The 23,850-nt window shown below is 38.9% G+C and overlaps 1 protein-coding gene across 1 annotated transcript; it reads left to right on the forward strand.

Annotated features, from left to right (window-relative positions):
- The first annotated feature begins 1,093 nt into the window (after positions 1 to 1,093).
- On the forward strand, positions 1,094 to 23,850 carry LOC130929798 (glutamate decarboxylase 1-like). Its single transcript, XM_057857306.1, has 16 exons — positions 1,094 to 1,190; positions 1,987 to 2,088; positions 2,180 to 2,286; positions 4,129 to 4,264; positions 4,382 to 4,472; positions 4,682 to 4,794; positions 6,663 to 6,778; positions 6,886 to 6,965; positions 12,272 to 12,326; positions 12,410 to 12,526; positions 14,631 to 14,695; positions 16,639 to 16,717; positions 19,260 to 19,409; positions 21,259 to 21,366; positions 21,760 to 21,849; positions 21,924 to 23,850. The coding sequence occupies exons 1-16, from the start codon at positions 1,169 to 1,171 to the stop codon at positions 22,095 to 22,097; spliced, it is 1,605 nt and encodes a 534-aa protein (XP_057713289.1). The 5' UTR covers positions 1,094 to 1,168; the 3' UTR covers positions 22,098 to 23,850.

Below are 23,850 nucleotides of genomic sequence, written 5' to 3' on the forward strand. Positions count from 1 at the left end.
CATCCAATCCGTTTTGACTGGGATAGGTGAATGAACGTATGGAGGGTTGTTGAATGTTTTCAACTCTGATAGACATTTTCTTTTGATTAAAAGAAGAAACTGGAAGGAAAAAAAGGATGAAAACTTTGGAAGATTCTTATTTTCACTTTCACTATTTGTACAGTAATTTTTTGACACTGCATACAACAGAACAAAGAAGAAATGTCAACGCACAACGATGACAGTACATTTGTACAGTGTTCATCCCTCATATTACGCTGGGCTCAGAATTGTCCCATTTTCACATTTTTGTAAGCAAAAATCAATGGTACTTTTAGACGGATTTCTAACGCAAGACCAGGGTTATGCTCGTATCACTGTAAAGGTTTTTTGAGACACACCTTTGAGCTGTTTTAGAAAGCTAATGGATAATTGCTTGAGCTAATGATTTCCACATTTCTCCTCACAGAGAAAGTGAAAAATCACTGTCTCTCAGAACTGTCGTGGTAGTTTCAACAATTTCATTTCTAATCAGAGAAGGTGACCGAGCAAATAATTCAGGTAAGTTCATGTGGATAAATATTTCCTTTGCATTTTACATGTGTGACCCCAAAAATGTCCACAAATGTCTGGACGATAACGATATTACTTTAAAATTATGAATGATTATTTTGATGTATTTTTTTTTTTTTCATCCATTTCATCCATCTTCCTCACAAGGAGCGCTGGTGGGGAACATCCTGAAGTGCTTTGCATTATTATTTTTTAAAAAGGTGATAAAATAATAAAAACAAAATTCCAAATAAAAAGTGGTAATACACTCTGATTATGGCTCCTAATAACACTGTAAACCTGATAAGAATAAAATGGCATTTAAAAGGAATAGCGTTGTAATTTATTTAAACTAAAAAAAAAAAAAAAAAAAAAAAAAGAAAATTTACTCTCCCGCCCTTTTTTTTTTGCACAACTTGCCAATACTTTTGGCTAGCACTGTAGAGTACAAGAAAAAAAGGCTAATGGGCATCGGGAAAGAAGTGAGTAATCCTTGTGTCACTCCCCCCAAACTCGCTCTTTTCCCACCCCCACCTGAGCCGAAGGTCTATTCAAGAGTGATACACCACCTTTTAACAGTCTCACTCTAACTGATGTGACTACATTTTAGTTTTCCTTCCTTTCCATTCGTTTTGCTATGGATTTCTTAAAGCTTCCAGGTAAGAGGGCTTAAATGACACAGCATTAGATCAATGTTTGACATCCGAAGTTTATTGTTTATGCATTAGAGAATGATTGACCGGATTCTAAATTCCCTGCATTTGTATGTGGAGAAACAATCTTAAACGCAGTTGTTCACAAAGCTTAACCAACCAACAATTTTTTTGTTTTTTTTTAAATGTTCTCTTTAATGAAGTTATGTGGCTTTGTATTATATTGGTGATGACAGACAGTAAAAATGTATTTCCCTATGGGAAAAAAAGGTTGTCTGTCCTGTATGTCAGATTTGTGTATTTATAGTCGTTTTTATTTTCACTTTTATTCGTTTATTTTGAATTTTGCAGCTTTGGTCCTCCAAAAAGAACCATGGTATAGAACTAGGCAACGGACTGAAAAATTCAATTGGTATTGGGTAAAAAATACATGAAGAATCTGTTAAAAAAAAAAAAAAACCCTCATGCAACAGATAATGAAAAACCATGTTTTTTTCTTTCTTGAATTAATCATTCCATAAAGTATAATAAGCAGGGTTGTCGCTCACAGTAAGACATTTGAATAATAAACAAATTGAGTGCAACCAAGCCACTAATGTCCTTGGAGTGTCCTTAAGACAGACACCAGGTGGACTTTTGCCATGTATATGAAGATTATTAACTCTAAATGAGTTGAGCACTAGTAGACGTCCATTTCATTTGAACTGGGAAGGCGGCAGCGGATGAACGAACCCTCTCACTTCAATTGGACTGGACGTCTGGCACCGTTAATGGCAGTGAAGTCTTTGAGTGGCTTTTTCAGATAGCATTAGGTGCAACTCGGCCAAGATGGACGTCCACCCTGAGGACTCACTGAGAGAAAATAAAGGGACAGTGGTTGATTTCAGCAATATTTACTCTAAAGGTAAGAATTAAACAAAAGGACACGTGGAATTCTAAAAAAAACAGCTTTATTATTTGGACCCGCACCATGTTTTTTTTTCTTATGCAACAAGACCTTCTGCCAACCTTGGGAGGAGAAGGAATAACCCGGGAATTTCTGCATGAGATGCTCAACCTATTGATGAGTTACATATGCAAGTCCTGTCAAGGAAATTCCAAGGTACGTGTCAAAAGATAAACTTAAAAAAAGTAATTGCTAACTTAAGATTTTAAGGAAGCATAACTCAAATGTTCAAATTTTCTACAGTAACTTATTTTGAGTATTTGTAACTTATCAACACGGTTAATTTGATCAAATTAGTTATTTTAAATTTCATGTCCCGGTTTGGGGGTATAACTTACATTTCTGTGTCATGAAAAGATAATATTAAGATAATATAAGTTGCGCCTACTTGAAATGTTAAGTTGCACTGACTTGAAATGTTAACTTGCGCTGACTAGTTGAAATGTGAAGTTGCGGTAAGTTGAAATGCTAAGTTGCACTAACTTGAAAAACTAAGTTGCGCTGACTAATTGAAATGTTAGGTTTTGTTGACTAGTTGAAATGTTATGTATAGCTAACTTGAAATGCTCATATGCGCGAACTTAAAATCTAAGGTTGTGATGATTTGAAAGGCTAAGTTGCGCTAACCTGAAATGTTAAGCTACATTCACACCGGCCGCGTCATTTGCTTGCGGCGCGTCGGGTTTCCATTGAAAGTCAATGTAAACGCGCCACAAGGCGCGTCAAGCTGCCTTGCGTCACGCGTCACGCGTCGGGGCGTCGCGATGACGCCAAATCAACTGACGCGCGTCAAATTGTGCTGACTAGTTGAAATGTTAAGTTGCGCTAACTTAAAATGCTAAGTTGCACTAACTTGAAATGTTAAGTTGTGCTGACTAGTTGAAATGTTAATTTCCGCTAACTTGAAATGCTAAGTTATGCTAACTTGAGATGTTAAGTTGCACTGACTAGTTGAAATGTTACGTTGTGCTAACTTAAAATGTTAAGTTGCTTTAACTTGAAATGCTAAGTTGAGTTAACTTGAAATGTTAAGTTGCGCATATTAAGTTGCACTAACTTGAAATATTAAGTTGCACTAACTTGAAATGCTTAGTTGCACTAATTTGTAATGTTAAGTTGTGCTGACTAGTTGAAATGTTAAGTTGCGCTAACTTGAGTTGTTCAGTTGCACTGACTAGTTGAAATGTTAGGTTGTGCTGACTAGTTGCAATCTTAAATTGCACTGACTAGTTGAAATGTTAAGTTGCGCTAACTTGAAATGTTAAGTTGCGCTAAGTTGCGCTGACTAGTTGAAATGCTAATTTGCGCTCACTTAAAATCTTAGGTTGTGAATATTTGAAAGGCTAAGTTGCGCTAACCTGAAATGTTAAGTTGCGCTGACTTGAAAGGCTAAGTTGCGCTAACTTGAAATGTTTAGTTGTGGTAACCTGAAATTTTAAATTATGCTAATCTGAAATTTTATGTTTCACTAATTTAAAAATGTTAAGTTTCACTTGCTCGAAACGTTAAGTTGCGCTGACTTGAAAAGTTAAGTTGTGTGAACTTAGCTTTACTCCCACTGCCTCTAAAAGAGCATATACTCAGCTAGACCGTTTGGCTCACTTGTCTATAGTTATTGCACTGTCATGGGGAAACCAAAGTTTAAATCCTGCTTGGATTAACTCCAATGATTAAGCGGCACATGATGGATGGATGGAAATTCAGTTGAGATCTTGCTTGGATTAACTTCAGTCATTAAGCGGCACATGATGGATGGATGGAAATTCAGTTGAGATCCTGCTTGGATTAACTCCAATGATTAAGCGGCACATGATGGATGGATGGAAATTCAGTTGAGTTTTATTTAGTCAAATTAAATTCAAAATTATAGAGTTTACCATCAAAAAATGTGCCAATTTTCATGAACTAAATTGACCTCAAATTTCAAGTTCTGCATACTTTTTTTTTTGCAGCGTGTGGTTAAGAGGCAATACTGCAATACCTCCTATTGGGTTTCAGGTTTTGGATTTTCACCACCCTCACCAACTGAAAGAAGGACTGGAAGGCTTCAGTCTAGACCTGCCTGAGAAACCGGACACTCTTGAACAAATATTAGTGGACTGTCGGGACACACTGAAATATGGAGTTAATACAGGTGCGCATTCGGCTTGTGTTTGCCTTCTGTCAAACTATTCAAGTTGCATAAAGAATGGCTGCAGTTTACAGTATTGGATGAACCTTTTGCGAAATGTTTGGGACTCTCTCATTGCAGGGCACCCTCGCTTCTTCAATCAACTGTTCGCAGGACTGGATGTGATTGGAGTGGCTGGTGAATGGCTGACGTCCATTGCCAACACTAATATGTAAGTTTTTGGTACACTGTGGTATTAACATAATAGCCGTTGTGATTTGAAGTGCCTTAAATGCTCATTTTGGAAGCGCCCATTCTTTTTATAGACAGGAACCAACATGCTAAAAGCATGTTGTACACGCTGTACTGCCATGTTACAATTTTTGGGACTGTTTTGTTATATGTTTTCATATGGTATGAAGAAAAAAAACATTTGACTAGGTTCACATATGAAGTTGCTCCAGTCTTTACCCTGATGGAGGAGGTTCTACTGAAGAAGATGCAAAGCATTGTGGGATGGTCTGATGATGAGGGAGATGGAATCTTCTCTCCAGGTATTGTTTTATTTGAACTCCTTTTTTGAGACTTCATCACTTAACCCTTCACAGGGCGCTCGTTTAACTCAATGGCTGCCATTGATGGCGCTAGACGTCCAATCCATTACTAACTCAACAATCGGGGAAAAAAGCATAAAAGTCAGGAAAAAAACATGGAAAATGCGAAAAAACATGATAAAAGGTAAAAAAAAAAATAATCAAAAGTCAAAAACCCAGAAAAAATCTATGAAAACTGCTGAAAAATCGTTGCAAAAGACCCAAGAATTTAAAAATACACACACACACACAAAAAAACACTCAACAATCTATGGAGGTAGAAAAATTGATTAAAGCAACTTTTATTGCGACTGAATGATTATGACACAAATGTCCTACCCCTAATATGGCTCAAACACAAAAATGATTGCTTCAGTCAAACAAAACAGTTTGAATGAAAAATAAAGTGTTCAAATGCGAATTTCTGAGTCTCAAATATTTTTTCACATTCAAACCTTTTTTTCTACGATTGAATTTTTCAAATTTTTTTGATTGAAGTGATTTTCTTTTGAAAATATATATTTTTTGTTTGAAGCAACTTATTTTTTGATTGAATAAAGACACAAATGTCCTAGCCAAAATGTGGTCCAAACGCAAAATTACATGACTTCAATCAAAAATGTTGTTTCACAAAAAAAAAAAAAAAAAAAATCAATCAAAGAAAAATAGTTTTCAAATATATTTTTTTGAGTTTCAAATTTATTTTTGCATTCAAACACATTTTTCTTTTTGATTGAAGTGACTTTTTCTTTGATTGAAAATATATTAGGGCTGTCAAACAATTAAACTTTTTAATCGAGTTAATTACAGCTTAAAAATTAAATAATCGTAATTAATCGCAATTAATTGCAATTCAAACCATCTATAAAATATGCCATATTTTTCTGTAAATTATTGTTGGAATGGAAAGATAAGACACAAGATGGATATATACATTCAACATACGGTACATAAGGACTGTATTTGTTTATTATAACAATAAATCAACAAGATGGCATTAACATTATTAACATTCTGTTAAAGCGATCCATGGATAGAAAGACTTGTAGTTCTTAAAAGATAAATGTTAGTACAAGTTATAGAAATTTTATATTAAAGCCCCTCTTAATGTTTTTGTTTTAATAAAATTTGTAAAATTTTCAATCAAAAAATAAACTGGTAGCCCTCCATTGCTGATGTCAATAAATACTTACACAATGCTCATGGGTGCTGAAGCCTATAAAATCAGTCGCACCCAAGCGCCAGCAGAGGGCGGCAAAACTCCATAAAACACAACAAGTGAGCGTTTCACTGTACTGTCATTTAAATCTGTCTGAGCGGGGCATTTTTTAATTGCGTCAAATATTTTAAAATGATTAATTAAAAAAATTAATTAATGCCCGTTAACGCGATAATTTTGACAGCCCTAAAATATATATTTTGATTGAAGCAACTTTTTATTTGATTGAAGCAACTTTTTTTTTTATTGAATAATAAAGACACAAATCTACCTCCATACCCCCCCCCCCCCCCCAAAAAAAAAAAAAATCACAAAAAATTGAAAAAAAAAAAAATCACGGACAAATTTTAACCTTTTATAGAGCATTCATTAGCAGCCATAGAAGGCGCTAGACGTCTGATTGGACGTCTAGTGCCGTCAATGGCACTGAAACATGAGCATTCACAGCCATGTACTATTGGACATCCATCATTGTCAATGGCAGGTAATGACTTATAATAAAAAAAGCAGCTTAATTAATTACTTTTTATTTAGATGTCATTAAATCATAACTCTGTATGTTTCTTTTTGAAATTATGTTTAATTCATTATTATTTTTTTCCCCATGAAGGAGGCACAATCTCCAACATGTACAGTATGCTGGTGGCCAGATATGACTTCAACCCAGAAGTGAAGACAAAAGGAATGGGAGCGCTTCCTCATTTGGCCCTCTTCACTTCTGAACATGTAACATGTGCCACTCTGGTTGTATTTTGTGCGGTTAAAGACATGCTTTCAACTACATACACCTGTTCAACATTCGAGTTTCACCTGTGCTTTTGTCTCCTCAACAGAGTCACTATTCTGTCAAAAAGTCTGCCGCAGTTCTGGGACTAGGCATTGAAAATGCTTTTATTGTCAAATGTGATGAAAGGTATGTTCCGCACCCATTATTGGAGCTTGTATGCTTTACGCGACAATGCACATTTGCACAGCTGTGCTACCTTTCGGCGGATGATGATGATTGGAAATATACAGCATTTCTTCTTGCAAGTCTGACAACAAAAAACATGCCACTAATAGTAGCCTAACCGCTAACAGTCATATTTTGGCCAAATTGAGATCTATGCACAGTGTTACTCTCCTATCATTGCTGCCTTCCTGATTTTCTCCTAAGTCAATCAGAACTATTCAAAAACACTCTCTGCCTTGGTCAAAAAATATCAATTTTTCTTGCAAAAATTATTTTTTTCCCCCTCCATTTTTCCGAAAATGTTAAATAAATGTTAAGCAATTATGCTATTAAACTGACGTTATGTTAACTGACACAGAAGGGAGAGTGTGGTTCGTAGTCCCATGGGTTGGTTGTCACACTTCCTATAACTCGACCACCAGAGGGCAGTGTTGCACAATATCAGTATTACAGTGTATCACAAAAGTGAGTACACCCCTCGCATTTCTGCAGATATTTAAGTATATCTTTTCATGGGACAACACTGACAAAATGAGACTTTGACATAATGAAAAGTAGTCTGCGTGCAGCTTATATAATAGAGTTTAGTGCTGCAATGATTAATTGTTTAACTCGAGTATTCGATTAGAAAAAACATTTGAATTAAATTTTGCTGCTTTGAATATTCGTTTAATTAAAGTGGTGTTGTAATGGTTTATTTTGAAAGTGTTTGCATTTAGTTTTATTGATTAGGGTGGACACACTGCTCTCTGGTCTGCATCATTTCACATCATTGGCTGAATCCAACTGCTTCCTGTCAAGACCAACGTAACGTAAATTGAAACGAAATTTGATAAAAACGTTTTTTGTGGGAATATGTGTCTAAACCAGGGGTCGCGTTAACCGAATATTTTCCCTCGTTGACCGTTTTTTTTAAAACGGTGACGGAAAAAACTGAAGTCCATCCGTCATTTTGACAGGTTACCATTCACACCCCAGACCACAGGGTGGCGAGTGAGCATATTAATTAGCTATTGTCTCTCTTGATGCATGACGTCGTTGGCCTTACTCGGAAAAATGTCAAGGCAATTGAGTTTGCCTGGCACGGCCAGACTGTTCTCCCTGTGTTTTTCAAACACTGAGAGAAAAGTCTGGGACACAGCCTCTCGAGTAGGTACAAAATCAATCGACAAATCAGATTTGTTTATTTGCGTGACGTGTTCTTCACGAGCAACGTCACTCTTGCGCGCCGAAAGTCGTCTCTACAACAACACGGATGGCAAACGGGAAAGCCGATCCGCGCTAAATTCAGTTTTAAATGAGCTAAAATACATCGACACGAGTCATTGACAACAGTCTGTCTCGCGCTAGCCATGTTGAATAAACTCCGTTCTCCTCGTTTGTTTACTTCCGCGCGCAAGTCCCTCGTCCTGCCCTCGTCGCTTTGCTAACGGCACATCTGCCCGTCGCTGATTGGTGCACTCCGCTGTCTGTTTGCTTATTGTTAAGCTTGTTTGGACAGAATATTAATTAAAAATGAATGAAAACTAAATACTATTGAATATGTCATTATTATCATTTTTAAAGTGTGACGGGTATAAATAGATTATGACCGGATTTTTATGACACTGTCAGTCAAAATGACAGACAACGAAAAAGTCTAGCGCAACCTCTGGTCTAAACCAATTGTTAGGAGCATTGTAAAAAAAAAAACACTAGCATTTAGGCTAGCGGACTTTTGAAAATATGCTTATATGTGTTTAGCCATTGATATTATTCAAAAACATGGTTGGCCAACCTTACTTCACATTTGGTCTTTAAGTTAGCCAATTGTTCTTTTGTTGGACTTAGATCATCATCGATGTATTTTTTTATACCGTTTGAGGCTCAGCTCAGGTATTTTAATTTTTCATGTTCCTTATCTGATTACTCAGTTATTCAAACTAACTAGCTCATCGATTAATCGACTACTAAAATAATCGATAGCTGCAGCCCTAATAGAGTTAATTCATTTTCCCCTCAAAGTAACTCAAAATATAGCCATTAGTATCTAAACCCCTGGCAACAAAACTGACTACACCCCTTAGTGGAAGTTGACAATATTAACATGCGTACAACATGTCAACTGTCAATATTTTGTGTGGCCACCACGATTATCCAGAACTGCCTTTACTCTCCTGGGCATGAAATTGACCAGAGCTTGACAGGTTGCTACTGTAATGCTCTTCCACTCCTCCATGACGACGTTGCGGAGCTGCCAGATATTTGAACCTTTGCACACCTCCACCTTCCGCTTGAGGATCCCCCAAAGATGTTCTATTGGGTTTAAGTCTGGAGACATGCTTGGCCAGTCCATCACCTTTACCCTCAGCCTCTTCAGTAAAGCAGTGGTCATCTTGGAGGTGTGTCATGCTGGAACACTGTCCTGCAGCCCAGTTTCTGGAGGGAGGGGATCATGCTCTTCTGCAGTATTTCACAGTACATGTTGGAGTTCCTGTTTGCCTCAATTGAATGTAACTCTCCAACACCTGCAGCAGTCATGCAGCCCCAAACTATGACAATCCCACCACCATGCTTGACTGTAGGCATGACACACTTATCTTTGTACTCCTCACCTGGTCGCCGCCACATATGCTTGAGACCATCGGAACCAAACAAATTGATCTTCATCTCATCAGACCATAGGACACGGTTCCAGTAATCCATGCGCTTTGTTGACATGTCTTCAGCAAACTGTTTGCGTGCTTTCTTTTGTACCGTGTTCAGAAGAGGCTTCCTCCTGGGGTGACAGCCATGCACACCAATTTGATGTAGAGTGCGGCGTATTGTCTGAGCACTAACAGGCTGACCCCCCCACCACTTCAATCCCCGCAGCAATGCTGACAGCACGCCTGCGACGATCTTTCAAAGAAAGCATTTGGATGTGACGCTCGGCACGTGCGCTCAGCTTCTTTGGATGACCGACCCGAGGCGTGTTCTAAGTGGACCCTGCTCTTTTAAAACGACAGATGCTCTTAGCCACTGTGCTGCAGCTCAGTTTCAGGGTGTTGGAAATTTTCTTGTAGCCTTGGTCATCTTCATGTAGCGCAACAATACGTCTTTTAAGATCCTCAGAGAGTTCTTTGTTGGAACTTTAAGTGACCAGTATGAGAGAGTGTGAGAGCTGCACTACAAATTTAAACACACCTGCTGCTTATGCACACCATGACCTAGTAACACTAACGAGTCACATGACATTTTGAAGGAATATGACAAGCAGTACTCAATTTGGACATTTAGGGATGTCGTTTCTAAGGGGCGTACTCACTTTTGTTGCCAGGGGTTTAGATATTAATGGCTATATTTTGAGGGGAAAATTAATGAACTCTATTATATAAGCTGCACGCAGACTACTTTTAATTGTGTCAAAGTGTCATTTTGTCAGTGTTGTCCCATGAAAAGATATACTTAAATATCTGCAGAAATGCAGAGATCTTAAACCTCCCAAACAGTATTTCATGCCACCGGCTCTTGTCATTTCCCTGAGAGCATGAGAGCTTGGCTACATGCTAACCTGAACCGAGTGACTCTTCCAAGTCTCTTCCTCGCCTTTCGAACACGAAAAATCACACAAAACTACCCCGACTCATGTCACACAGCTGCGGGAATGATACCCTTCACCGATCGGCCAGCCGCCAGTGTCGAGAAACTTTCAGCGGACTACTATAGCTCGTCATTCCCTTGCTGCGGCCCCACGGGAGTGCTCGTCGCCGAGGACGCAGCAGGGGAATGAACACTGAAAATGGTTCATTCTCGGGCGAAGAACCGGCTGGCATCGGGCGGCTTGTCACACGCTACGGTCGCCGGCCGATGAATAAATATATTGATCGCTTCCACACACATGAAAGTGGTCCATTTCATTCAGGAGCATAAAATACCGTGTGGAATATGAAATATAACATGATTTCTTGTGTCATATGTGCACTTGAAACATTTCAAGGTTTTCACGATTCTTTCTATTGGTTTTTACTAGTGCTGTCAAAATGATCGCGTTAACTGGCGGTAATTAATTTTTTAAATTAATCACGTTAAAATATTTGACGCAATTAACGCACATGCCCCGCTCAAACAGATTAAAATGACAGCACAGTGCAATGCCAACTTGTTACTTGTGTTTTTTGGAGTTTTGTCGCCCTCTGCTGGCGCTTGGGTGCGACTGATTTTACGGGCTTAAGCACCCATGAGCATTGTGTAATTATTGACATCAACAATGGCGGGCTACTAGTTTATTTTTTAATTGAAAATTTTACAAATTTTATTAAAATGAAAACATTAAGAGGGGTTTTAATATAAAATTTCTATAACTTGTACTAACATTTATCTTTTAAGAACTGCAAGTCTTTCTATCCATGAATCTCTTTAACATAATGTTAATAATGTTAATGCCATCTTGTTGATTTATTGTTGTAATAAACAAATACAGTACTTATGTACCGTATGTTGAATGTATATATCCATCTTGTCTTATCTTTCCATTCCAACAATAATTTACAGAAAAATAAGGCATATTTTATTGATGGTTTGAATTGTGATTAGTTACGATTAGTTACGATTAATTAATTTTTAAGCGGTAATTAACTCGATTAAAAATTATAATTGTTTGACAGCCCTAGTTTTTACACAATAAGTTTACAGTTACAAAAGTGTAAGCATTAAAAAGAATGATGACAAAGCTACAGTTTGGACTCACATTCTCTAGCTAGCCAGTTGAATGCTAGCAGTTAGCTTTGATTTTAGGGGACAAAAAAAGAGTCACATTAACCCACCCTAACTATTATGCTTGTCACATCATTTTAGCCTGCAAATAACATTCCAAATGAATTATTTCTAGCCAAACATTAAAATTAAGATAAAGTTCTTTACTAGCTAGTTCACTTGTTCCTGGTTTGCAGCTAGTTGCTAGCGATAATAAAATATGTTGCATTTGTAAACCTGTTTTTTTTTTCTTTTGTAAACGTTAATGTTCCATGTTTATGAAGATAATTAATTAAAAACAAAATTGTGTTTCATTCAGAAGTGATCATTTATTTTAAAAAATCTTATTTGTTTAAAAAAGACAACCAATCCCACAATGGAAATCATTAAAAAACAAAAAAAGGTTTCCCTGTGAAAAAAATGAATGATTATTCTAGCGTGTAGTTTGGAAGATATTAATGAAAGAGTGAACTATGTGGCAACCAACGCCGCTCTGCCCTAATCATACATATATGCAGAATACAATAAATAGCTCATCATCGTCTACTTTTTAGAGGGAAAATGATTCCAGAGGAACTTGAAGCTTCCATTCTTGCAGCGAAAGAAAAGGTAACAAAAACCCAGTGGTCGGTATGTTCCGTCGGCACCATGATATGATACAAAATTACTGAACGCTGAGTTCTTTTTTCCAGAACATGGTTCCGTTCTATGTGAATGCGACAGCAGGCACGACCATCTATGGAGCTTTTGATCCTCTTAATGCCATTGCAGACATTTGCCAGAAATACACATTATGGATGCACGTGGATGTAAGACATTTCTCGTTGCATTAAACTTGAATTTCATGTACTTGATGTTGTCCGGAGGCCTAGAGTTGGACACCTGTTATTTACAGTATTAAAGGGGCGGTGAGGCCTATTTTTCAACCATATGGCATACTTGAGTTGATTTGTAAAAGCTACATATTTCCTACACGACTTAACATAAACTTGTCTTTGCATCATGACTGTCTCAAACGGCTGGAAATGGGACGCTGTCTCTTTAAGAAGCTCTCAACAATCCATTCTGACAAAGAACTCTCCTTTGCGCCAAAAAATAAAATTTACATAAATTATTCAATTAAAAACTTTGCCTTGAGCGTGTTTTTTTTTTTTTTGTGGTGTTAGCGAATGTTGCTAAACAGTTGCAAGTTTGATGGTTACCTGCAGGCTGAGCAATACGGACCAATGAGGTTTAGTATAAGAGACAAAAATCCTATGAAAAATGGACAAAAAAAAAAAAAAAAACTATGCCATTGAAATGTTGTGTATGCAGGGTTGTGTTTGGGCGCTACAGAGAGGCAGTTTAATAAAAGACAATCAGTTTGACTCACATGCATTTATCAATATACCGTAATTTCTGGACTATAAAGGCCACCGGACTATAAACTGCACTGGCCAAATTTCACAAAATTTTAGGAATAAATTCACATATATGACATAAGCCACAAGTGTCAATGTCTTAACATTGGATCCGTTCTCTTGTAGCAAATAGTGGATGCCCATTCATTTAAAATTGTTCTTTTGTAGCAGCATATAGTCTCAGATGGAGCCATATTCATCTATAAAATCCTTAGTTTTTGAGTAAGTCTGACAAGTTTCTGTCCAGCTTTATTGGTGCAAGTGTAACAATTGAGAATTATGTCATGGCAAAATTTGGAAAGCCATTCTTTTAAAATATGTCTAATCCATTTTTTTTTTTTTGCAAGAAAATATGAAGCTCGTTTGTCTAAAAAAATAAATAAATAAATAAATAAAAAAAAAACAAATCCATAAATTAGCCACTTCCTTAAAAAAGCCGCAGGGTACAAACAGTGAGAAAAAAGTTGTGGCTTATAGTCCAAAAAATACGGTTGGTAAAGTACACGAGGAGACACAGGGCAGACAGAAGACATTCGACCAACTCTCAAACAGGCGAATGTTTGAGAATACCTCTGCGACTGTGTTTTTAACCAGGAAATCTACCATATAGCATGATTAAAAGCTTTAAACCAGGGGTCAGCAACCCTGGTCCTCGAGTGCCACTATCCAGCTTGTTTTCTATGTCTCCCTCCTTTAACGCACCTGACTCAAATAATCATGATTGTGATTAGGCTCCCGCAGAACTTGCTGATGAGCTGATCATTTGATTCAGGTGTGTTAAAGGAGGGAGACATGGAAAACAAGCTGGATAGTGGCACTCGAGGACCAGGATTGCTGACCCCTGCTTTAAAATATTTGAGCTGCCTGAGAAAGCAGCCAAATTCAAAGCAACAGCCTATTTCTTACCACAATGACCTTTGACACTTGGGTCCTGTCACCATATCACCTCCCCAGCCAAATCGCCGTAAACACGCTGGCCCAATTCCAACAACCTGGGCTGGATCAAACCCAACAACCCGGCCAAAAGGCCAAACTCCACGGGTTCACCTGGTTTTAACCTCTTGTAGTGACTCCATTTTAAAAGCTGGAAAAAGGCTTCGAAACACAAGTTGACAATTTATTCCAAGTCAGGAGCAATCAGACAGCAAAGCAAAAACTTCAAACAGACCCAGACTAAGAGAAAGGCCGGATCCAGTATTCCGGAGAAAAGTGACAGCAACTAACTATAGAATTTTGAGTTTGTGAGGCGCGCTGTGGGACGGAAAAGGGTGTGTTTGGGCGTTGTTTAGGGTAATTGTCTGCTGCGGATTGGGCAGGAGTGTTCATGCGTCACTGTTGTCAGGGCGACGAGATTTGAGGATTTTGCCAGCCTCAGTGCCACGTGAGTGCTGAGTGCCTAATTCTCAGTGGGTTCCTCCATTATCAGATGTTCCCAGTGGGAGGAGAGGATGTCCTTCCATTGTTCTGGACTGTCCACTTGTGTTCACCACTGTATTTTTTTTCTCTCCTCCAGGCATCATGGGGTGGAGGCTTACTTTTGTCAAACAGACATAGGATGAAGCTACAAGGCATTGAAAGGTAGCATTCTTATTATGTGTCCAATGTTTCTGCTGTGAATTTCAAGGAGTTGACCACTAGTAGACGTCCATTTGAGGTCTATTCAAGTCTATGGCGGACTCCTATTGACAGAATATATGTATTTTTAATTAAAAAAAATTTTTTTATTTTAATATTTTATTTTCTAATGTGTTACTAAGTATTGTGTTATTGTGCGAGGGAGTGTTGATTTGTGTATGACCATGAATGAACGTGAGTATTTTTCCTTCATTCTGGAGGGTTCCAGTGATAGGTTGGAGCCGCTAGATGCGAGCAGTTTCGTAGCTTTGCCGTTGCAACGGCAGGTAGTCGTCGCTCCTCCCATGGTCGTCTAGCATTGCTTACATCATAGTCGTGTTGCACATTTATGCCGTGAGGTGACGAGTTCGTTTAGTATCTTTGGAATGTGTTGTAAGTCCGATTGAGTGTAAAGTGCTTAGTTGCCACCACGTTTTGTGGCCATATTGACTGCGTGTGTGAACGGCGTACTTCCGGGTTGTGTGCGCACATTCGCGCCTGCCCCCACCTTTGTAATTATTGCACTGTTTATTTCACTATTCATTTGTGTGTTGTTGATTATTGTGCAATGAATTTGCATTGTTTTACATTGTCACTGATATGCTGCTAACCCGAAGTTCAGAATTGTTGACATTAGGCTTAATCTTCGAGTTAGCGGGGGTTTAATTAGTCGTTGGAGTTGATTTGAACAAATTCTGTGCAGTTTATCAGTTATTTGTTAGTTTCAGGGCTCCGGAGTGGCTAGGGTAGCGCAAGTCAATGGTGGTTGAAATCAACTCCATCGACTAATTAAAGTTCCGCTAACTCGAACCGTAGACTTCATAATGGTATTGACGGGTCAGATTGGTCATGCACGGTGCCTCACCTTCAAGTAGGGGGCCGCCCACATCAAGAGGAGCTATTCACAAACACACGCACGCAGCAATCTAACACCGGATTTCTGTTGAAAAAGTATGAAAGCTGTAATGCAAGCAAACATTAAGGATTGTCTAAGGAGTGATTTGTTCAAGGATTCAAGGTAATTATTATATTTTTATATTTTATATTTTTATATATATATTTTTTATATATTATTATGCATACATTTTAAACATTGTGAAAAAAAACAAATGGCAGAAATTAGCTACTACTGCAATGGCATCATAGTTTGCAGTATTTACCTAAAGTAAATGCTAACTGCACTTTTTTTTTTTGCTTTCAACAAAGAATCGAGACTGTTTGACATCCATATCTATATAGAATTCGGGGATTTAAGCCTTTATTCAAAAGAATTTTCACCGGAAAAGCTCCGTTTACATCAGGTGGCCACTAGCTACATTTATTAGCAGACTAGCATTGTACTTCGACATATTTACGTAAAATAAATGCTAACTGCATGTTTTTTTTTTTTGCTTTTAACCAAAAATCGAGCCTGTTTTACGTCAATATCTATAAATAATTCAGGGATTTAAGCATTTATTCACAAGAATTTTTCAAAGACAAAAGCTCTTTGTAAGTGATTCCACTCGGTCAGCTATGACAGCCTCGCCAATAATGCGGGACCCTTATTTATCGGCCCCACGCCCCGTGTCCCGTCAATACATTATGAAGTCTTTGCTCGATTAGATTAAACCTGATGTGAAAAATTCTGATCTTCCCCTTTAAATTCAAGTATCGGAAAGTCAATGACATGCGATGACATTTTTCTGTTGTCAATCTTATGTTGAGGCAGCAAAGGGAAAACAATTGGTAAAAAGTAACTGATAAATGACTTTTAAGGTAACTTAGTTACTAATGAAGTAACTAGATTACTTTTTTGAGGTGTAATCAGTAATCAGTAATGAAATTACTTTTTCAAGTAATCTGTGACAACACTGATGGTAGCCAATGAATAGAGTCCTATTAACAGAGTTTTTTTTTCTCCTCAGAGCTTGTTCAATAACGTGGAACCCACATAAGATGATGGGGGTTCCCCTGCAGTGCTCTGCCATCCTGATCAAGAAGAAAGTAAGATTTTGTTAGCCTTATGGCTTTATTACCTAAGTTATATTTTTGAAAAATATATATTTATGCATAAAGTGACCTGCCTCAACCTGCCATACTACTTTTCTCCTAAGACAATCAGAACCGTTCAAAAATATTCTCTGCCTTAATCATAAAAATTTCATTTCCAGTTTTCCGAAAAGCTATTCTCCCAGTCCAGCAAACCCCTTCATCACCCACAGTGTTCGTTGCGCGCGTAAAACATAGCGCCCTCCGTAGGCAAAACATGTACAGTGCCTTGCAAAAGTATTCGGCCCCCTTGAATCTTGTAACCTTTCGCCACATTTCAGGCATAAAGATATGAAATTAAATTTTTTTTGTCAAGAATCAACAACAAGTGGGACACAATCGTGAAGTGGAACAACATTTATTGGATAATTTAAACTTTTTTAACAAATAAAAAACTGAACAGTGGGGCGTGCAATATTATTCGACCCCTTTACTTTCAGTGCAGCAAACTCACTCCAGAAGTTCAGTGAGGATCTCTGAATGATCCAATGTTGTCCTAAATGACCGATGATGATAGAATCCACCTGTGTGTAATCAAGTCTCCGTATAAATGCACCTGCTCTGTGATAGTCTCAGGGTTCTGTTTAAAGTGCAGAGAGCATTATGAAAACCAAGGAACACACCAGGCAGGTCCGAGATACTGTTGTGGAGAAGTTTAAAGCCGGATTTGGATACAAAAAGATTTCCCAAGCTTTAAACATCTCAAGGAGCACTGTGCAAGCCATCATATTGAAATGGAAGGAGCATCAGACCACTGCAAATCTACCAAGACCCGGCAGTCCTTCCAAACTTTCTTCTCAAACAAGGAGAAAACTGATCAGAGATGCAGCCAAGAGGCCCATGATCACTCTGGATGAACTGCAGAGATCTACAGCTGAGGTGGGAGAGTCTGTCCACAGTACATTGCACAAATCTGGCCTTTATGGAAGAGTGGCAAGCAGAAAGGCATTTCTCAAAGATATCCATAAAAAGTCTCGTTTAAAGTTTGCCACAAGCCACCTGGGAGACACACCAAACATGTGGAAGAAGGTGCTCTGGTCAGATGAAACCAAAATTGAACTTTTTGGCCGCAATGCAAAACGATATGTTTGGCGTAGAAGCAACACAGCTCATCACCCTGAACACACCATCCCCACTGTCAAACATGGTGGTGGCAGCATCATGGTTTGGGCCTGCTTTTCTTCAGCAGGGACAGGGAAGATGGTTAAAATTGACGGGAAGATGGATGCAGCCAAATACAGGAACATTCTGGAAGAAAAGCTGTTGGTATCTGCACAAGACCTGAGACTGGGACGGAGATTTATCTTCCAACAGGACAATGATCCAAAACATAAAGCCAAATATAAGATGGAATGGTTCAAAAATAAATGTATCCAGGTGTTAGAATGGCCAAGTCAAAGTCCAGACCTGAATCCAATCGAGAATCTGTGGAAAAAGCTGAAGACTGCTGTTCACAAACACTCTCCATCCAACCTCACTGAGCTCGAGCTGTTTTGCAAGGAAGAATGGGCAAGAATGTCAGTCTCTCGATGTGCAAAACTGATAGAAACATACCCCAAGCGACTTGCACCTGTAATTGGAGCAAAAGGTGGCGCTACAAAGTATTAACGCAAGGGGGCCGAATAATATTGCACGCCCCACTTTTCAGTTTTTTATTTGTTAAAAAAGTTTAAATTATCCAAGAAATTTTGTTCCACTTCACGATTGTGTCCCACTTGTTGTTGATTCTTGACAAAAAATTTAAATTTTATATCTTTATGTTTGAAGCCTAAAATGTGGCAAAAGGTTGCAAGGTTCAAGGGGGCCGAATACTTTTGCAAGGCACTGTACTAACTATTATAGATTTTTAAATCAATGGCAATATTTTAGGATATTAGTAAAAGAGAACAATTGTGGCTTATTAGAGCTTACAAGTCTTTAAGTCTGCGGTTCCCTTTAAGTGGAGTATGCTTTTGAAAACAAACAAAAAGTAGCAATATTGTAATATATAACATATAACAATCATAGACTTCATAATGTATTGACGTGACATGGCTTTGTTGGTTTGTCCAAGTCACCCGATCCGATACCCCGGGAATTCATGAACTCTTTCATTGCCGTGGATGATGATAGTGATAATAGATCATTATAATCATGTGGTTCATAAAAAACGAAATTTAAACTTTTCAAATGAGTTCATTTCTAGTAGACGTCCAATCCATTTGAAGTGGGAAGGTTGGCACATAAAAATTATAATGTATTAATGGGCGCGGGGCAGATAAATAGGGGAACTGTGTTGTTGGCGAGGCAGTCACAGCTGACTGTGTGGAATCACAGACAGAGCTTTTTTGTTGAAAATTCTTGTGAATAAATGCTTAAATTCCCAAATTCGTTATAGATATAGACGTAAAACAGTCTCGATTCTTTGCCATTTACCGGTGGTTTCACAAGACTGTAAAACCTTACTTTTGAAAGTAATCTTGCTGCAACCTAATAAATTTCCTGTTACTGTCAACAGGGTGTCTTGCAAAAATGCAATGAATTGGGAGCGCCGTATCTTTTCCAGAAAGACAAATTCTATGATGTGAACTACGATACTGGAGATAAGAGCATCCAGTGTGGCAGACACGTGGACGTCTTCAAACTTTGGCTCATGTGGAAAGCAAAGGTAAGGATGGACTTGTGAAAAAGTGCTGTACCAGGTTTTTTTTTTTTTAAAACATACTAAATATTTTTTCACTTTTAGTACCAAATGACCGCATACTCGAATGTCAAATTTTTTTTCTATGCTTGATGAATTTGGTATCAAGCCTGATATTCCTTACAAGTCCAAAGTCAGTGCCATTTTCAGACGTTAGTACATTAGCTGAGCTCATGTGCTAATCACTTATGCTAGCAGAGGATACACGTTTGCGAGTTTTTTTCTCATTTTACCTCTAAATAAATCTCGAAGAGTACATATTGTGTAGCATCGACGTGTTATTTCTTAGTACTCGTGGTTAGCGATGTCTGCATTTTAATGCCATATTGGGGTCCCTTTTGATGCTGGTGTCGCATTCGGTGCAACACTGTTTGTTCTTCACAGTAGTGCAGACAATTCCATGAGTCACCATGACCCGAGTCACAAGTAAGTCCCAAGTCTTACCTGTTGTGGGCAAGTCAAGTCAAGTCGAGACAGCAGGTGATGTCAAGTTGAGTTGAGTCTCGAGGTCGAGTCACCAGGTGATGTCGAGTCGGGTCTCGAGGTCATGTCGGGTCACCACGGGATGTCAAGTCGGGTCTTGAGGTGATGTCGAGTCACCAGGTGATGTCGAGTCGGGTCTCGAGGTCATGTCGAGTCACCAGGTGATGTCAAGTCAAGTGTCGAGGTCATGTATAGTCACCAGGTGATGTTGAGTCAGGTCTCCAAGTCATGTCGAGTCACCACATGATGTCGAGTCGGGTTCTCGAGGTCATATCGAGTCACCAGGTGATGTTATGTCTGGTGTCGATCTCATGTCGAGTCACCAGGTGATGTCGAGTCAAGTCTCGAGGTCATGTCGAGTTACCAGGTGATGTTGAGTCGGGTTTTGAGGTCATGTCGAGTCACCACGTGATGTCGAGTCGGGTCTCGAGGTTATGTCGACTCGCCACGTGATGTCGAGTCGGGTCTCGAGGTCATGTCGAGTCATCACGTGATGTTGAGTTGGGTCACGAGGTCATGTCGAGTCACCAGGTGATGTTAAGTCTGGTGTTGATGTCATGTCGAGTCACCAGGTGATGTCGAGTCGGGTTCTCGAGGTCATGTGAGTCACCACGTGATGTCGAGTCGGGTCTCGAGGTCATGTCGAATCACCACGTGATGTCGAGTCGGGTCTCGAGGTCAGGTCGAGTCACCGGGTGATGTCAAGTGTCGAGGTCATGTCGAGTCACCAGGTTATGTTATGTCGAGTTGAGTCACCAGGTTATGTTGAGTCGAGTCGATTCTCGTCTCGTGGTCGTGTCGAGTCAGCAGGTTATGTTGAGTTGAGTTGAGTCAGCAGGTTATGAAAGGCTGTCGAGCCGAATCAAGTTGAGTTGCAGGTTAGCCAAAGCTTCACCATTGTTCCACAGTCTACCCACAAAGCACTCAGGTTTATCTTTGAGGAAAATCTTACTGTCGGTGTAAGTCAATGTGGAAAAAAAAAGTACTATTCAGTATAGTCTGCTGGGAATTTGATTGATTTTTGATTGCAATGATGTTCTGAGAGGGCACGGCCAAGGTGACCAAGCGGATCACTCACAGGTGGGAAGAACAAGTCTACGATCCAAGTTTTTCCAGTCAGGTTGTCGAGTCTTGAGTCATTGCCTCACGAGTCAAGTTGAGTCGAGTCTCAGACCCTCCTAGCACAAGCGAGTCAAGTCCGAGTCTGCGTTTTTTTCTCTTCAAGTCCGGGTCGAGTTGCGAGTCATCAATTTTGCGACTCGAGTTCACTCTCAACTGAAATATGGTCCTTTTTTTGGACGTTTTAATCGTTATGTTTGCCATCCCCACCCAGGGTACAGAAGGCTTTGGAGCTCAGGTAAACAAGTGCCTGGGAAATGCGGAGTATTTGTATGATCTACTGCAAAGGAGGAAAGACTTTGAACTGGTCTTCAGAAACAAAGTAAGCCTGTTTTTATGCTAGCTTTTCCAATACGCAATTTGAACAATCACATTGCAGTATATGTTTGTCATATGAAAGAGAAGAGATGGTCAATTTTTTGCTGATTAGGTCACAGAGGTCAGAAAATGAGTTTCGTGTTAGCTTGATAACAAATGAGCTTATTAAATTTGTCTGGATAGGTGGTATGATAAAAAGAGAAACAGTCAAAGGTCACAGAGGTCAGAACTATGGCCTTACTTTGAATTTGGCTGCTTAGGCGGCTCTCCCCTAATTGTAATCGTTACTTTTTTCGATTTCCTGACCAGGTATCATTCATGTTTTTGTACATATTTAATCATTTGAGGCTTTCATTCATTGGTATTGTTTTGCTCTTGTTTTTTTTTTTTTACACAGCCAGAGCACAGCAACGTGTGTTTCTGGTACATCCCTCCCAGTCTGAGAGGCATGGCAGCCGGCGGCGACCGAGACGAGAGACTCCATCAGGTCTGTAGCGATGCGAAACTGCGATCTGCAACATAACATGCGAGCGTTATTGATCGAGCCTCGCTTAACTCCAGGTTGCTCCTCGGATCAAAGGAAGGCTGATGGAAAAGGGCTCTGTTCTGATTGGATATCAGCCTACAAGTACCAAAGTCAACTTCTTCCGATGCATTTTTGCTAACCCCGCTACCCGGCATGAAGACATTGACTTCCTATTGGAGGAGATAGCCCAGCTGGGCCACGATTTATGACAGTACCGCCCATTTTTGCTTTGTTCGTTTGTCCAACTCACCTGATCCGATACCCCGGGAATGCATTAACACTTTTAGTGCCGTTGATGATGATAGTGGTAATAGATAATGATAATCATGTGGTTCATAAAAACGAAGTTAAAACTTTTCAAATGAGTTCATTTCTAGTAGACGTCCAATCCATTTGAAGTGGGAAGGTTGGCACATAGAATTCATAATGTATTGACGGGACACGGGGCCGATAAATAGGGGGCCTGCATTGTTGGCGAGGCCTCCAAAGCTGACCGTGTGGAATCACAGACAAAGATCTGTTTTCATTGAAAATTCTTGTGACTAAATGCTTAAATCCCTGAATTCTTCATAGATATGCACGTAAAACAGTCTCGATTCTGGGTTAAAAGCAAAAAAAAATTGTGCAGTTTGCATTTATTTTACGTAAATATGTCGAAATACAATGCTAGTCTGTTAGTAAGTGTAGCTAGCAGCCGCCTGATGTAAGCAGAGCTTTTATGTTGAAAATTCTTGTGAATAAATGCATAAATCCCTTAATTCTTTATAGATATGGACGTAATAGTCTCGATTCTTGGTTAACAGCAAAAAAAATCTGGCAGTTAGCATTTATTTTATGTAAATATGTCAAAGTACAATGCTAGTCTGTTAGTAAATGTAGCTAGCGGCCGCCTGATGTAAGCAGAGCTTTTACGTTAAAAATTCTTGTGAATAAATGCGTAAATCCCTGAATTCTTTATAGATATGGACGTAAAACAGTCTCGATTCTTGGTCAAAAGCAAAAAATACCGTGTTGTTTGCATTTATTTTATGTAATTATGTCGAAGTACAATGCTAGTCTGTTAGTAAATGTAGCTAGCGGCCGCCTGATGTAAGCAGAGCTTTTACGTTAAAAATTCTTGTGAATAAATGCGTAAATCCCTGAATTCTTTATAGATATGGACGTAAAACAGTCTCGACTCTTGGTTAAAAGCAAAAAAAAAAAATCGTGCAGTTAACATTTATTTTACGTAAATATGTCGAAGTACAATGCTAGTCTATTAGTAAATGTAGCTAGCGGCCGCCTGATGTAAACAGAGCTTTTCAGGTACGATTTCCTGTACCATGATGAAGTCTACGGTTGGCAACGAATAAACGTATTCACTGCCGCCGTCCCACTTCAAATGGTTTGGACGTCTTGCGCTGTCAATGGCAGTCAATGAGTTCATGCAGTGTTTTTCAACCACTGCACCGTGGAAAGTCATCCACGTTCACCTAACTCGCATTAAAGTGTTTTTTGAAAAAGAATCTGCAAATGTGCTGTTGCTGAGCGTATGTGCTGTCCAAACGTCAGTAATCATGCAATACCCTTCCATATCAATATGTGTCAGTAGGTAGCTAATGACTTTTTGAGTGGTGCAAAAAGAGGTAAGGTGCTAGCGGCTAGCTAGCGAAACTAACAGTGACAGCCATGGAAAAAGTTTTTAGAGAAGAAAGATGCTAAAAAAAGAAAAGAAACTGGACATTGGAAAAAATTCATTGGATGTTGGTCAAAAGGAAGCAAAAACGGTTTCCTCTCAGAGAGTCGCTGTTGTGCTGCAATAAGCAAAAGCTTTCGCTGGGATTTACACTCGACCCTAAATGAACATAGCGGAGTTAACTTTCATCGGTGATGAAGTGAGTGAGTAAAAATATTATAAAATGTGTTTTTCTTTGTGTTTGTTTGATTCCTACTCAATACACGACTTTATATTGTCAATATAGA

The sequence above is a fragment of the Corythoichthys intestinalis genome, chromosome 14 (genome assembly GCF_030265065.1).
Source record: "Corythoichthys intestinalis isolate RoL2023-P3 chromosome 14, ASM3026506v1, whole genome shotgun sequence".
Lineage (NCBI taxonomy): Eukaryota > Metazoa > Chordata > Actinopteri > Syngnathiformes > Syngnathidae > Corythoichthys > Corythoichthys intestinalis.

What these genes read in the sequence shown, in the direction of transcription:
- LOC130929798 (XM_057857306.1), top strand. Translation starts at nt 1,169, where the DNA reads ATGGATTTCTTAAAGCTTCCAG. An exon ending in TTCTTGCAGCGAAAGAAAAG is followed by an intron (nt 12,327 to 12,409) that starts GTAACAAAAACC and finishes TCTTTTTTCCAG; the next exon opens with AACATGGTTCCGTTCTATGT. An exon ending in AACTGGTCTTCAGAAACAAA is followed by an intron (nt 21,367 to 21,759) that starts GTAAGCCTGTTT and finishes TTTTTTACACAG; the next exon opens with CCAGAGCACAGCAACGTGTG.